The sequence below is a fragment of the Rhododendron vialii genome, chromosome 1a, assembly GCF_030253575.1.
Source record: "Rhododendron vialii isolate Sample 1 chromosome 1a, ASM3025357v1".
Lineage (NCBI taxonomy): Eukaryota > Viridiplantae > Streptophyta > Magnoliopsida > Ericales > Ericaceae > Rhododendron > Rhododendron vialii.
In genome coordinates this window covers 12,814,066-12,830,209 of record NC_080557.1, presented here as the reverse complement: position 1 = coordinate 12,830,209, position 16,144 = coordinate 12,814,066, and the positions used below count along the sequence as shown (strand labels likewise).

At 37.0% G+C, this 16,144-nt stretch overlaps 1 protein-coding gene across 5 annotated transcripts in view; it reads right to left on the bottom strand.

The window, feature by feature from the left end:
* LOC131302365 (disease resistance protein RPV1-like) overlaps window positions 1-16,144 on the bottom strand; it is a 310,054-nt gene that overhangs the window by 40,487 nt on the left and 253,423 nt on the right. Inside the window, exons 1-7 of one of the 5 annotated variants that reach the window (XM_058329002.1) lie at window positions 7,090-7,529; window positions 5,929-6,495; window positions 4,308-5,412; window positions 4,001-4,126; window positions 3,532-3,807; window positions 2,427-3,446; window positions 774-1,363 (exon numbers count right to left, since the gene is read on the bottom strand). The exons of 2 other annotated variants lie outside the window; for them this stretch is intronic. In XM_058329002.1, coding sequence (XP_058184985.1) covers window positions 893-1,363; window positions 2,427-3,446; window positions 3,532-3,807; window positions 4,001-4,126; window positions 4,308-5,412; window positions 5,929-6,446 — 3,516 coding nt within the window. In that variant the 5' untranslated portion in view covers window positions 6,447-6,495; window positions 7,090-7,529 and the 3' untranslated portion in view covers window positions 774-892. Of the gene's footprint in view, window positions 1-773; window positions 1,364-2,426; window positions 3,447-3,531; window positions 3,808-4,000; window positions 4,127-4,307; window positions 5,413-5,928; window positions 7,530-16,144 lie in introns of those variants that run through there. 2 more of the 5 variants (XM_058328985.1, XM_058328992.1) reach the window with 2 other exon arrangements.

Below are 16,144 nucleotides of genomic sequence, written 5' to 3'. Positions count from 1 at the left end.
CATATGATAACATTCAGGCATAAAACTAATTCTATATTTGTATTTTCGAGATATATGCAAGTATGTATGTTTATATATTAGCACACTTTCATAATTATGCTAATTAATTTAGAAAAATTCTAAAATTAGCCCAATGGGTTGACAATAGTGAGCGTGTAAATATGTATTAAAGGATATAAAAAGTAAACAGAAATACGTGTTTTCTTTGTCTTCTATTGTGTTTATCGTCAGCCCAGTGGACTGACAATAGCAAAACCGTTGTAATATATCCAAAATATAATAAAAATATTTTAATTTTGAGTAGGGGCGGGCCCCCGCGGGCCCCCCTTTAGATCCGTCCCTGGATAATCCTAAACCTCAAATCTGCTTCCTGTGGGACTTGAACCCTGGTCACTACTAGGAAGAGAGGAGAACATTCCACTAGTGCTAGCTGGAAGTTCTTAATTAGTGAGGTCAGTTTACATGATCTTTTTTTCTGTTCATTTCCTTTTTTGGGAAAAGTACGTATGGTGGGCAGCCGTTTCGAGTCACGTTTTTTCTTCTAAATTTTGACTGCTGTTCACTTTTTCCCCGGGGAGGAAAGAACCAATAGTTATGTAACGTGTATGAATTGTTAAGTAGTAAGCACAGTACTAGTCTTACGTGTAATAACATTCTTTCATGTCGCTTACATCTGATGTAAGATGAGTTTTCGAGCTGCTCGCAAGTCGCTCGGCTCATCATTTACATCTCTAAAGTTGAGAGCGACCATGATCTTATTTAAAAGTCTAGCCTTTCATTTTGTCGACTTCAACATTAAAATTACTAAGTACTCAACTGGTACTTAACTGTCCAAATCTCACAATGTGTAGCATAAGGTATTTGTCAAAGTTGAATTTGTTACTAAGTACTCCTAAATTGGCCCCACTACTTGGTACAAAGTGTTGTTGCCCTTGTGAAGCTCATCATCAGCCGCGTAAATGACATCTATCGCCCAGTTCTTTACCACTGCATTATCATATGCAATTATTGGGATCTCCACTTCATCACCGCCTTTTAATCGCAATCTTGCATAACCCTGTGGTATATACAGAAGCCACACAAGATCTACCTCGGTGCGATGAAAGACTACAAGATTGAATAATCCTCTCTTTTCGATTTTATTGAAGATCACGTCTCGAATATGTAATCCGCCGGGATGCCAGACTAATAGGCGTAGAATCCAACCCACCATTTTTTGGTTCACAGAAGGAGAAGGAGAAGGCGGCACCACAAAAGATACATTTGGGCCTCTACCATCCTGGTATGGGAACCAAATACGAACTTCCTCATCCCCTGCTACTGGAACAAGAATATCAACAGCATGCTGAAGTTCAGAGAGCCCCTGTTCCAATAGATCATGAATTAGTCACAGTACAAACATCTTTATCGACTCAAAAATGTTCAGACATACGAAAGGACTTGGGCTTAATAATCCTAGACAAAGCTCAATAGAAAAACAGAATTCATGCCCAACCCCAATTAATTGAGACACAAGGCTTGGTTTGGTGTGGATACCACCGCTAAGGGATTTTTAGGCTTTTTTTTTTCCTTATTTAAATTTTGTTTGCATTTGTTTGTTTTGCAACAAAATTTTGTGAATATTAATTCGTCTCAACGAGAGGAATCGGAAAAGCAAAAAATTATGATTTTTACTTAAATATTTTTTGAAATATCCATTTTTTTGAGCTTTATCTTAAATATACAAATAAAAATAGAGTAAAAGTTAAAAAAAAATTATTTTTTCAATTCCTCTCGTCAAAACGAATCAATAATCTACAAAAATCTATCGCAAAACGAACAAACACGAATTTTTTTTAATGAGAACAAAATGACAAAAGTCCAAAATTCCCATGGCAGAACTTAACCTCATATTACAATGGCACTTTATAGATGAATAGAAATCAAGGATTATAGAAATCGTATGGCTTTACAAAAACCATATGATTTTACCTTCTTATGGAGTTTCGTTGTGCTAAGGTTTTTCTTTTTTTAAGTACTTATTTCTTACTTTAAGAGACAAATCATTCTCCCACAATAGACCACGTTTAATTCAAAAAATAGGTATTCATCTAAAAAAATTAAGTACGTGTTCCACTTAACGTTTAGAGAAATAAGTTGATTTTGTCTTTATTTAAATTTTTTTCGCATTTGTTAGTTTTGCTGTAATTTTTTTTCTCTAAAAAGTGTTTATTTTCCAAAATATTTGGATAAAAGGAAAAAAAATTTACTTTTCCAAGACAAACCAATAATTCACAAAAAAAATTGGCGCAAAACTAACAAACACGATTTTTTTTTGAATAAAGATAAAAAAATGCTAAAAGTTAAGCGGAAAGGGGTCTTATTTTGGTCAGTGGAACCCACCTTTATAAAGTAATAATCCAACACATGAGAGAGACAGAGAGTACCTTGCTCCTGGGGAGTTGTTTCAAGAGACTAGTTAAATAACTGTTCTCAGCTAATTTATTGGATTCCGAATAGCACACGCGCCGCCCTAGCTGATCCAGTTCAAGTGGTAGTCTTTCTAATGATGGGCAATGCTCTGCACTCACAGAAGTACATGTTGAAAGCTTTGGAAGAGATCGGAGCTTTGCACAATTATTCAAAAAGAAGGCATCCAAGCGATGAAGGCTACTGATACTATCTGGTATGGTGCAGATATTATTTCCCGAAATATACAAATACTCTAGCGAGGTCAACCCACCAATTTCACTGGGCAGATGAGACAAGTTGCAGCCATACAAACTCAATACCCGCAAGCGAACAAGTTCGCATATACTTTCTGGAAGGGCACGGAAACCTTTATTACCCCCAAGTCTCAAAGTCTCCAAAGAGTCCAAATCCCCAATTTCGCTAGGAAGATGTGAGAGCTTGTTATTTTCCACCAACAAATCCTTCAAGCAAGACAGCTTAACAATGGTATCCGGCAAGGTACTCAAATTGTTTCCGGCAAGATTCAGAGTCCGTAATGCGATTAGATTCCCTATTTCATCCGGTAAATATGACAAATGGCAGTCTTTCAGATTTAATTCCATTAAGCAACTGGTGGGCTGGACAGGGATGAGTGAAAACCCAATAGAATCCACACACTTTGGTGGCAACGTCCACGATGAGAAGAACGAGCACCATAATTTATTTAGCGGTCCTACAAATACCGCTGAGTTTCCTAGGTTGGAGCAGCCAGAGAGATCAAGACGTTTGAGAGATTTCAACATCAAAATGCCAGAGGGAAGCTTCCGAAGTTTTGTACAGTTTTTCATATCCAGGACAACAAGTTTGTTCAGATATCTAATAGACTTGTCAACCTTCTCCAAACTTTTGCAATCATTAAGCAATAGTTCCTCAAGAGAGTAGAGTCCAGAGAAGTCAGGGGTTCTGGTTAGGTAATGGCAGTGACTGAGGTAAAGGAACTTTAGTTTGTCCAGAATCTGTCCAAAAGAATTCGAGGAAAGTTAATTTCCACACAATATACCGTGCGATAGATATTGGACGGAGAAAGAAATAAGGATGTACCATGTTTCTATTCCAAACTTGTTTCAGGCTGCTATAACGCAAATCGAGAGCAACTAGCATCTCCATAGAAAAATTCCATGGTATACAATTCAAAGGGAAGCCTTTCCAGCTTAGCCATAATAGCCTTCTAGAAATATGTTCATAACCAGTAGTTAGGTGAACGTAATCGAGATGAAGCAGCCACAGGTTGTTCATCTTTTCAAATGCCTTAGCATTCACTAGGACATCTTTTGGATCATTAAAATTTAGAAGGCGGCCTTCAACTACTTCAGTTCCCTAATAAGAAAATCCATTGCATAACAAGGAGAAATAAAGTACCTTGGGTTAGAAAGCATAAAGTAAAGCCAGGAATATTCATGTAAGTTGAGACTTGGAATTAAGAATGTGCATAGGCATATGTGGCATTACTGCAAACAATAGTAATTAAACATGAATAGTTGATAAAAAGATCATGATGTGTGGTCCTCACCATGCCAACCCTCCGAACCTCAAGGACAAGCTCACGATACCACAGTTTGTCCATCTTTTCAAATGGATTTGCATTCACTTGAACATCCGTAGCGTTTAGGATGAGGCCTTTAACTGCTTCAGTTCCCTGACATGAAAACCCAGTTCATAATGAGGGAAGGAAAAAGTAACTCGGTGAGGAAAAAAAAAAAAGCTATGAATATTTATGTCAAATACATCAGAATTAGAATGGGCACAAGTGCATGTAGCATTATTGCAGTAATGAAGCATCAACAATGGAGTAAAATCTCAATGCATAAGGCTCTCACCGTGCCATCTCTCAGAACTTTAAGGATATCGTCACGATACCATAATCGGCTACGCTTCCCAAGATCAAGAGATTCTTGCCTGACGATTTCTCTGCCCATGTCTCTTATCATATCGTGCATCACAATTTGGTCATGACGGTCATATTTTATGAGACACCGGTCGGCTAGTTTTCGAATCTCATCGTCTACAAAAATATCGTAGCGGCCTTCCAATATTTTTATAGTAAAATCTCGACCTATTCCAACAAAAAAACATGCCGTATCTAGGAACAACTTCTTTAGTTGCTCGCTAAGCGATTCATAACTTATCTTAAGTTTTCCAAGAACATCATCAGCAGGAACTTTTCTTAATTTTGCTATTGCCCTTTCCCATTGAGGTATGCTCTCACCACGGAAATAGGAACCCAAAACTTCAAGAGCTAATGGCAGCCCTCCAGCATAATGCACAATTTGACGTGAAAGGTCCAAATAGTCTTCTAGAGGATGATCTTCCTTAAAGGCATGCCAACTGAAGAGCTCAAGGGATTCGTCCTCGTCCAATTTCTCCGGCCCATATATCTCCTTCTCACCCAATTCAAGGATTTTTAGCAAATACTTATCTCTTGTTGTTATGATGATTCTGCTTCCAGGAGCGAAGGAATCTCGATCTATGGCTAGAGCCTTCAATTGTTGGACATTATCCACATCATCCAGAATAAGAAGAACCTTTTTTCGACCGAAAGCTATCTTCTTTATAACCTCGACGCCTTCATGAGAATTACTTACTTCACAACTTCTTTTTAATATAGCCAAAATAAGTTTCTTTTGTAACTCAACCAGACCATTTGGTCGCTGCGAAGTTTCTCTGACATCTGCGAGAAAACCGCTACGTTCAAACTTGTGTTGGATGATATTATACAGCCTTTTTGCAATTGTAGTCTTGCCAATTCCACCCATGCCCCATATGCCAACAATGCGAACAAAGTTGAATTCCATGTTCAGCAATACATTGAGCTTTGCAACACGACAGTCTAGTCCAACTTGGCGGTCTGGAACATTTAGATGTATTGGATTTACTTTTTCTCTAACATCTTTAATGATCATCTTAATTAACTCTGCTTCATCTCTGCCATTTTGTGCATCAATTAACATAAATAAAAAAAAACAAGAATAAGCACTCATTAAACCTAGAATTAGCCATGAATTAGCCATAACAAGAATAAGTGCTAATTTTGGCCAAAAAATTAGCCTCAATTGAGGATATCTGGCCTAGAAACTCAAAATAAAAAACTAGTTGTAAGCTTGCAACAAGCAGAAGAGTGATTTTGAAATCAGTCAAAAAATCTTACTCCTATTTCAAAGTTCTTCTCTAGGCATATCTAAAGTCATGCATAATAAGGCCTTCTTTTGTTATGATCTGAGGCAAGTACAAATGTCAAATAATTGTGAAGTTTGAAGTTTGTCCTTCGGCATTTGAAATTTGATGTATATAAAATTGTGGTCAACTAAGTACGTTTTAAGATTAATAAGCCTTCCAACAGGATGGAAATTCCACCCTCATCTCCAAACACGTGGATTAGTGTGTACTTGTGTTGTTTTATGGTCATTTTCTTATAAATATCAAAAGGGTTGAGGAAAATACCCGTTGGCCTCATTGAGCAAGTGTCGACCTGACAAATTGGCAGCTTCAGTAAGAGCTGCCCTCCACTTTTCCACCTTGCCATCCGATCCCTCTCTAAAACACTTTTCATGCTTGGCAAATGCCTCTTGAAGATCCCCCGTCTGCTTCCGCACGTCGGATGGAACAACATCATAAAAGATGGGCACGACAATCTGTTTCAAAGTCTCCCTGCAAACCATGATCCTCACAAGTTCATCAAGGCACCACCTCGACCCAGCATAGTCTTTTGAGAACACAATTAAAGACATCCTGGAACCCTCAATTGCTTTCAGTAGTCCATCGCTAATAAATTCTCCTCTTTCGAGCTCTTTGTCATCCCTGAATGTGCGAATACCGTTGTCTTCTAAACCAGCAAACAGATGGCTGGTAAAGTTTTTACGAGTATCAGCACCTCTGAAACTCACGAAGACGTCGTATACCCATTGCGGTGGGATGGGTTTGGAAGAGGAAGAACATCCTTCAGCCCGCGAGGCATCCATATTTATGCACACGATGCAAAGATATTTTTTTTTATTTTATAGATCCACACTGCATAAAGATGAATCGAGATTTTGTGAACTTCAGCCTGACAAAATTCTAACTAGAGTAACAATTGATGAAATTGTTTACTTTTCCATTGATTATGTTCGATGATTACCGCAGAGAAAGAATCCCAATATATACCATATATAACTGACATTTGATGAGTTGGCCACTATGATCGAGCACCAACAATTTTGTTTGCAAGCACTTGTTCTATAATAGAATGATAGTCAATTTCGAGATGTTTGGTTCTAGCATGAAAGACAAGATTAGAAGCCCAGAAATGGCTGAACAGTTATCACACCATAGAACACGAGGAGTCACAGGAACATGAAGTTCAGAAAGTAAATCCAAACTAAGTATGCGGCTTTGTGAGCCATAACTCCGGCCATATTCAGGTTCTGTGAGTGATCGAGCCACTATGGGCTGTTTGTTAGCACACCAAGAGACAAGATTATGACCAAAATAAACACCAAAGCCAGTAGTGGAATTTCCGTACAACCCATTCGTAACTTCCTAAAAAGAATGCATAACTAATGCTATAAAAATGCATAATTAACAAGGCTAGAATTTGCTACCATAAACGAAAGATATGCATACCATGAAAAAAAAAATTGCGTATCATCCTCCATAAAATATGAGTGGTGAGTACCATGTATATACTCTCAAGATACTAACCAAAAGATTAGGAAGTTCTCCCACAATAGATTAGGGAGTTCGTTCTCAATGTTTGTAGAACCAATTCAAGAGTTCCACCTCCCATCTATCATCATCTGCAAAATAAAAACACGGTTTATAGAAGCGACATTAGAAATCAATAAATCGAGGGACTTTGACAAAGATGGACGAGAGAGAGAGAGAGCACATGGCGCGATGGCTGAATTTTTTAAAATCCCAATAGACAGAGATGAAGAAGGAAGTGAAGATTGTTCGATCTCGTGCATAAACAATGGAGAAAACTGAAAATGGTCGTTCGGAATTGGAGTGAAAAACGGGTCGCGCTCTCCAGCTTGGGAGGTTCCAGGCAAGTAATAATACAATCATTCTACCACCACATCCATTTACACATCCATTCACACACCCATACTCACAACAAGGGTGGAGCCTGCACACACTACACATCCAATGTGTGCGGGCTCCACTCTTGTTATGAATATAAATGTGTGAATGAATGTGTAAATGGACGTGGTGTTAAAATTTTCAGTAATAATAACCATGTAAAAAGAGGAAAGTGGGAAGAAGACTAATGATAAAGTCTGAGTGGACGGACTTGCGCGTAGAATAAAGGCACATTTGAATTATTGTACCCTTCTAGCATTTACTTACTTTTTGACGTTTGATTTGCCAAGAATTTTCGTGGAATGCCTTTATACCTGTCAGCCACCATATGTACACTTTTTTTTTATATTTTATTTTAAGAATCCACCTCGGGGTATCGTACAAAAAATAAAAGTCAATTATTGTTTAAAATATTTTTAAAGAGTGTTTGAAAAAAATAAGTTCAGTTGAATATCGATTATGGCTTAATTAATTTCTTCAATTTTCAAAAATCACAAAGTGAACGAATTGATCAAATCCCTACCGTGATTTGACCAAGGGAGTATTTTTTACAAAGATTATGAAGAAATATTTTAATCAAATTGAACGGTCCGATCATTTGTGAGATTCATTTCTGGGTCCCACACAAGTCGGTGTACACTATATGCTGTTTTCATAACTTTTTTTTTGTATGCCTAAACACTTCAATAAAAACATAATATGTACACTATATGATAAGATTACATGTGGGCGATGCCTCGATCAAGAGAGCATTCTTAATTATTTGTGCTATTGATACAAATTGGGGATTGCATCATGGGACTGTGCTAAGCTTGATTAACATATTTTCAACGGCGCTTGATGTAATAGTCGAAGATGGATATCCGATTCTGAACAAAAATCGCAATCCTTTCATCTGGGAAATTACGTATGATTTGTCACAAAGTTATTGCAAAGTTACATCTTTTCTTGAATATTGACTATATATATATATATATATATATATATATATATATATATATATATATATATAGAAGAATTTTCAAGTGAGGAATCCCTTATTTTGTTAAAATGAGGGACTTTCATTTTCCGATCAAATTTTAAAAATTCGAACCGTTTAATGTATGCAGAACGTAATTTTAAGGGTCCTCGCGAGAAATCAGCAAAAAAAATGACCGGGAGGGGCGTCATCCGAGCAGTTTTTTTTGAACCGTTCAATGAAAACTGCTCGGATGAAGCCCTTCCCGGTCATTTTTTTTGCTGATTTCTCACTGGGACCCTTAAAAATCACGTTCTGATCACTTTGAGCGGCTCGGATCGTCGAAATTCAACCAGGAAGGGGAGTCCCGCATTTTAATAAAATGAGGGATCCCTCACCGGAACCTAACTCTATATATATATATATACACACACACACATCACGGATCCAATGAGGGATCCCTTACCAGTCTACCGTGCGAACCTTCCATTTTCCTAGCAAATTTCGATGATCCGAGCCGCTCAAAGTGTGCAGAACGTGATTTTAAGGGTACCCGCGAGAAATTGGCAAAAAAAATGACCCGGAAGGGCTTTATTTGAGCATTTTTTTACTGAACCGTTAAATGAAAACTGCTCCAATCAAGCCCTTTCCGGTCATTTTTTTTGCTAATTTCTAACGAGTACCCTTAAAATCACGTTCTGATCACTTTGAGCTGCTCGAATCATCGAAATTTGATCGGAAAAGCGAGGTCCGCACGGTAAAACCGTGCGGGATCCCTCACTGGATAAGGACTGTATATATATATATATATATAGACACAGTCAGGTTCTGTGAGGGATCCCGCATTTTATTCCCGCATTTTAATAAAATGCGGGACTCTCCTTCCCGATTAAATTTCGATGATCCGAGCCGCTCAAAGTGATCAGAACGTGATTTTAAGGGTTCTTGCGTGAAATCAGCAAAAAAAATGACCGGAAAGGGCTTCATCTGAGCAGTTTTCATTGAATGGTTCAAAAAAAACTGCTCAGATGAAGCCCTTCTCGGTTATTTTTTTTGTTGATTTCTCGCGGGTACCCTTAAAATCACGTTCTGCACACATTAAGCGGCTCGGATCATCGAAATTCAATCAAGAAGGGGGAGTCCCGCACCATAAGAAAGTGCGGGATCCCTCATGTGAACCGTGGTGTATATATATATACCTCAAAAGCACAATCTATGAACACTACCAAAACTCTTGTTACATCTGCATATGGAGTTTTGATGATGAGCTCTTTCTAGGAAATAAAAGTGGTACATCCGAATTGTTTGTTGTCTCCCAGGCTACTAACTCTGTTCTCTTTTATGACCTTTGAGCTTGCATCTTGCTGAGTGAAATTTTGATGTCATCAATAAGTTACTATTTTTTTTAACATTGCTGACCTTTGTCTTGTTTAAACCAATTCACAAATCTTTGACCCAGACACATTATACAAGAAATCGCTATGTGCATCAGTTTGTAGTGGAATTAAAAAAAAAATGAAAAAAGAAGAACTAAAGAAGCCAAATTTCATTTTTACATGCTCAGCACGGAATTACGTGATGACCAACTACAGTTTCTTTGTAAAATGCATTTCATAAACCCTAGAAAGCTATACCATCACTAGCTATATGAGGACTACATACTTTTTCCTTCTCTAGTGACAACCGACTTAATCATCGGAATGTGTTCTGAAAATCGGCTAGTTGGCACTAACTGATTCCCCTGTTTTGTACTTGGACATATAAAGGAGTAAGAGAGCATGCTACAACACCATCTCGATGTTACAGCGGGTCCATAGAATGTTACAGCCCCGCTCCAAGTGGGCAACGTAAGAAGGTGGTGACACATAACGACCAATCCTGATAGACCTCTTTCGTCTAAGGATGCCTAACCGCTGCATCGATCATTCGGTAGCGACTGTTTATTAAAAACACATAACTCTTGAAGTGAAGCAAGCTTTCCTCCTCTTCATCACCCCATCCTCGTTTCCCCAGGAATTTGAATCACAATTGCTCCTAAACTTGGATAAAAAATGGGGTGGAAGGACATAGTAAGAGATGACCCAAACTGGGTGTTTAGCTGACTGGAATCGTCAACTTCAATATGTGGCTTTCAAGAATTTATTACTCAATCTTAAAAAATAAGTACTCCCTCCGTCCTATAATATTTGTCCGGTCCGCAAAACGGATACGTAAAAATAAGACAATTTTTGTAAGAAAAGTTGGAAAAAAATTCAACAATTTAATAGATCATGACGAGTTCTTTTAACTTATGAAAAAAATTTTGAATTTTTTCTTGAAAGAAAGACATTATTTTATAGTCTTCGTTTTGCGGACTGGACAAATATTATGGGACGGAGGGAATACTTATTTCGCATTATCAAATTCAAAAATAATATAAATGAAAATTAATTTTTTGTATCGTTCAAAAAATCTCAATGAGATCTATCAAACAATATTCATATTGCTAGAAAAATTATTTGCGTAAACACATTATTTTTGAGCTTGAACAAGAATGTTGTTCTGAGAGAATGTTAGTCGTTGGCACCGGATTCATAGGATTAATGACCCATTTAAGGCAACAAAACTAAGACTGTAATGAATCGAGCCGCTCGCGAGAGGCTCATGGCTCGGCTCGAGATGAGCTTGTTCAAACTCGACTCGACATATAAACGAACAAACTCGAACCCACTTCTTCAGCTCGTTTGCTTAACGAGGTGAGCTCGAGCTCCTAAAAGCTCGGCTCGTATAGGCTCGCAAGCCACATAATATTGGTTTGTCGATGTGGGACAAGCACAAATGAAGGGAAAGGAGAAGTTACTCGTCCCACATCGGAAAATTTGAGAACTGTTGTACAAATGTTCTTTTAAGTACAACACCCAACCCAATTCTACAAAAGCCGTACCTCCCGCATGGGATTACCCAGCTTCCTCAAGCTGAGCTCCAGCTTTAGTAGTGAGGTGTGAGCCGAGCTCGAGCCATGATTTAGTAGTTGAGCTCGAGCCGAGCTTGAGCCCACTCTTATTCTTGCAAGCAGAGCCTGAACATGTTAAAGCTCGGCCCGGCTCGATTCAGACCTAAACAAAACTACGTTTCTTTGGAAACCAAAAAGAAGAATCTACTCGAAGGAAAAATTCAGACCTAAACAAAACTACGTTTCTTTGGAAACCAAAAAGAAGAATCTACTCGAAGGAAAAATGGAAGATATTTTGTTACGGTCGAAAAGGAAAATTTCTTAGAATTGGCGAAACTCTTTCAATACGAAATTAATGATATAAGATGGAAAGAAATCACGAAAAAGGTAGGTTGTTGCAATTCTGAAGGGATCTTCAGCTCGTGTTGTAAGGTGTTGGGTTAAGTCCCGCAACGAGCACAATCCTCATGTTTAGTTGCCATCGTTCATGAGTTTGGAACAGATTCTCCTTCAGTGAACCATCTCACCTTTTATATGGCCACTTACACGGTAGTTGGAACAAACACACATTTGATTGTTAATTTCGATGTGGTAGATAGATAAAAGTATCTATATCACAGACCAATTAATCTTTTACGTAATACACTCCCGTAATTCATTTACTCTTCAGAGAATTCCCTTTCAAAATGGTTGACAAATGTGAAAAAAAAAGAATAAAAATAGATGGGACATGCGGGTTCCTAAAATATTAGACGTAATTGTACATGACATATTATGACGTATTAGAGCGTGACAAAAACGAAATAAATGGTAAATGATCATTATTTGTCATGAGATAAAGACATAAACAATTGTTAAGGGTCGGGCTAAAGAATACCTCCCCATATCACATTCCTTATATTGGGGTTACTAAATAGACCAATAATCTTATATTAACACAGTCTCGTCTTTATATTTCGCGTGACAATATGAAACTAATTTATTTAGAGAGACATGTTGGTCCACATATTCACAAAATCCTTATTCCTTTCCTCCCTTCCCTAATGGCCAAAATCAGTACTTATTTTTCAAATAAAGGTGATATATTGTGAGAGTATAACTTATCTCGTAAAACAAAAAATAAGCAGTTAAAAAATAAGAACTTTAGTTGAATAGGCCTGAGAATCGAACAGGTCCCATAAGAAAAATGAGAAGGCCACGGGACTTCCAGACAATAAAAATCAACGAATTTGATTGAGCACATGACTTTTAACTTTTGTTTCCACATCTTTGAAAGAGATTCTTCTAAGAACCGTTAATTTTTTCCTGCTCTTCACCTTGACCTCAAAGAATTTTAAATTCGATTTTGACCTTAAGTTTGTTTTCGCTCCAATAGCACATGCTAGATTTTTTCTCATGCACGCAATAACAATCATAGGTCGATCTCTAGAAGAGTGTTTGAGGTTTTAGGTCATGTGAGACTTAGGGGTGCCTAAGGATAATTAGTTTATCTTTATTTGTGAGCAGGGCTGGCTCTAAGTAATTGGGAGGGGAAATTTTGGGATGGAACCCTACATATTTTTGGAATTAAACAACAATAATACAAATGTTATTGTATAAATATTTTGGTCTCTATTGAGCGTGTTAAATGATTTGGTTTCGTCGGCTGAAGTGGTTGTCTTGTATATGACATCGTAGATCCACTTGCTACTTACGAGGCGGTGAAGATCAACTCGTCTTTCCCTTTTAGTTCCATGAGGACGAGCAGCTTTCAAGTTACTACTAGAAAGAGGTAGTTTGCTCCTAGTCATACTCCTTATACGTGTTCGATGTCACTGACTTTCTCACTTGAATCGGTGAAGAGCCGAAGCCTTGTCTTTGTGAACCCCTTCTCTCACCTTTCAGAAAGGTGTCCGGGACAATCAATCCTAACAAAACCAAAAGACCGATCGGGATCCACGAGAAAGAAGAACAAAGGCACATCACTACATACTATAAGATAAGAAATCAGGCACTCAAAATGGGAAAGATAAAGAAACCTTATTGAGCGGGAAGCTAGCACTGGCAAGCCCTCCTTTACAGTTCAAATCACAGCAGCTACAATTGTGTAGGATGAGATTTTTATTTTTATTTTTGCGAAAAAACACTTACAAAGAAGGTATTTTGACAGGAATCAAACTCGGGACATTCATTAAGGTATGAAATCGTCTTACCGCGCTGAACCAACAAAGGCATTTGTTTAACACCATGAACAATAATATCTATACTTATTTAAATAAGAAGGGGGCCCTATTTTGAACCCAAAATTTAGAAGCCCCTTGGGCTTTGCCCTAAGGCTGGGCTTGTTTGTGTGGGGAATAAGGAGAACTAGTACTCTCTTACTAGAGCCAATAAAATTATGTCATCTACAAATTAAAGAGAGCGAAATTTCAAACAAAATATAGCTCAAGAGCCACTAAGTCCAAAGCAATTTTGTTTTTGTTATCCATTGGAGTACTTTACGCCAGTAACATATTAAATAAATTTGAGGAAAATGTATTAATATTTGTGAAAGTGTGTTAATATCTGTGAGATATGCATTAATTGCTCTAATGAGGCCTTTTATTTTATTGTCCCACACCCCCTAGCTTATAAACTTATGCACCAATCAAGGACCTCTGCGGATCAAATTAAAATAAAATACAAAATCAAGGACATCTATCCAGCTTGATACTACTAATTAATCACCGTACCGCGTCCGAAAGTATTAGTAATAAGAATTTTTTATAAAATAATAAGAAAAACTGTTAACCGTTAAGTTACAATGCGTATGTAACGTGAAAGCACCTTAAAGGGCCCATTTCTTAACCGCCCTATCAAGAGTCAAAGATCTAATCAAACTTCTCCAAAAACCAAGCAAAGTGACAATTAATGCCCGGCATAGCCAAGCATCTCCTTGTAGAGCGGTGCAGAGATAACTTGGATTTTAACTAAGCAATGAACTGTTCAGATTTGTATGCACTAAGATTCGATTTGAGACGTTCGTGCTAAGATGAAGGACCGAATCGACCGCTCTGCAGGGAGCTGCTCGACAGCATGTCCGGGTCAATGCCTTTAGGGCTAATTGGTTAATTTGCAGAAGAAAGAAATCCATTTCCATTTTCTCTCACGCATTTACTTCAAACTAATTAGAAAAAAACTAAAAACAAACACTGCAAAACTGAAAAGTTCATTTTAATGAAATGCCTCGTCTAAGCATCTATTTTCTCTATGACCGAGTGTTAAGCGTATAGAAGAATTCAATTACGCGTTAAAAAAATGATGAAAAGACCCATTTTTGGACCTAACTGGGAACGGTCTCCAATAAATGAACAAGAAAACATAATTACTAAAAATATTTAGGAAAGTGATTTTAGCACTAATAGTTACTGTGCCAAAAAATGCCATTTGCTATCTCATTTAATTTGTTGAGATAAATGTCCTAAGAAAAAAATATCTTTTACGTATATGTTCTAAAAAAATTATATTTAATGAGATGTTTGAAATTATTAAGCCGCAGGGTGAGTGTAATAGTTTAGAATATATTGCACATACAATGACACTAAAATTCATTTAATTATTTTGCAAGAAAAATATTTCAATGCATAGAGCATTACTTCAGTAATAGTTACGACCACTCTGACCTAAATTAACATTTCGGTATTTTTGCTTGACTTCACATCAAATTTTTTGAATTCATCATTCATCTTGACGAGATGAGTCTAAAAAATAAAAATTATGATCAAAAGCAAATAAAATATAGAACAAAAAATTCCAAACAGTTGTTTTTATTGTCTTTATTATCCTCTTATCTGAACATTTTCCAATTTGGTCAATACTATTATTTTTTTTTGATTCCTCTGGTTGATACGAGTGGATGATCCCAAAATTTTACAAAACAAATTATATTACTCGAAGTAATTAAATAATACCGACAATCTTTAAGATGTTCTTCTCTATGTTGCTACTACTCAGCGCAATACGATTTTTTACCCCAAAGCGTGTACTCTAGCCTATCTTCTACTTTTTTAGATGGTACTCCCTTTGTCCCATTTTGTTTGTCCATTTTGTTTGTTCGTGTCGTTCTTTAATTGCTTATATCATTCAATCTTTTTTGTTTTTCATAATTTTCAAATCGAGAACTATCAAACAATATTAATATTGCATATTTTTTGAAATTCATATTGAAATGTTTAAACGATTTAAAATTGGCACGAATATAAAAAATAGAGAAACAAATGGGAGAGTAGTTTCTAGTAAAATTTCTTCCAAGTATTCAATCAAGTGTTTACTTATGATTGACTCAACTAACCTGGACCAAATAATTGAATTAATACATTAGAATACAAAGTTTAGGTTACTCTCTATATAGAGTTGATAAACCACTATATTCCTTTTCATAGCAATTTTAACTCTCTTTTGTTTTGTGACAAAAAAAAAATGTAACGTTTCATTTGTGTCACGGTGATAGCTTCCAGCTGCTTTACTAATTGAATGCCTTCTCTCTTACTTTTTTTTTTTTGACTGTCGGGGGTTTTTGACCAGCTTACGCGCACCTCGACTCCTTTCTCGGTCTGGTCAAAGACGTACCATCCATGTCGAGACTAAGGAATTTACAAGAAATTTCTTTATTGTGGCCTAACCCTAAGAATCTATCGAACTTTGATCAATTGTGTGGAGAACAAACCTACAAACCAATCAGACCAACC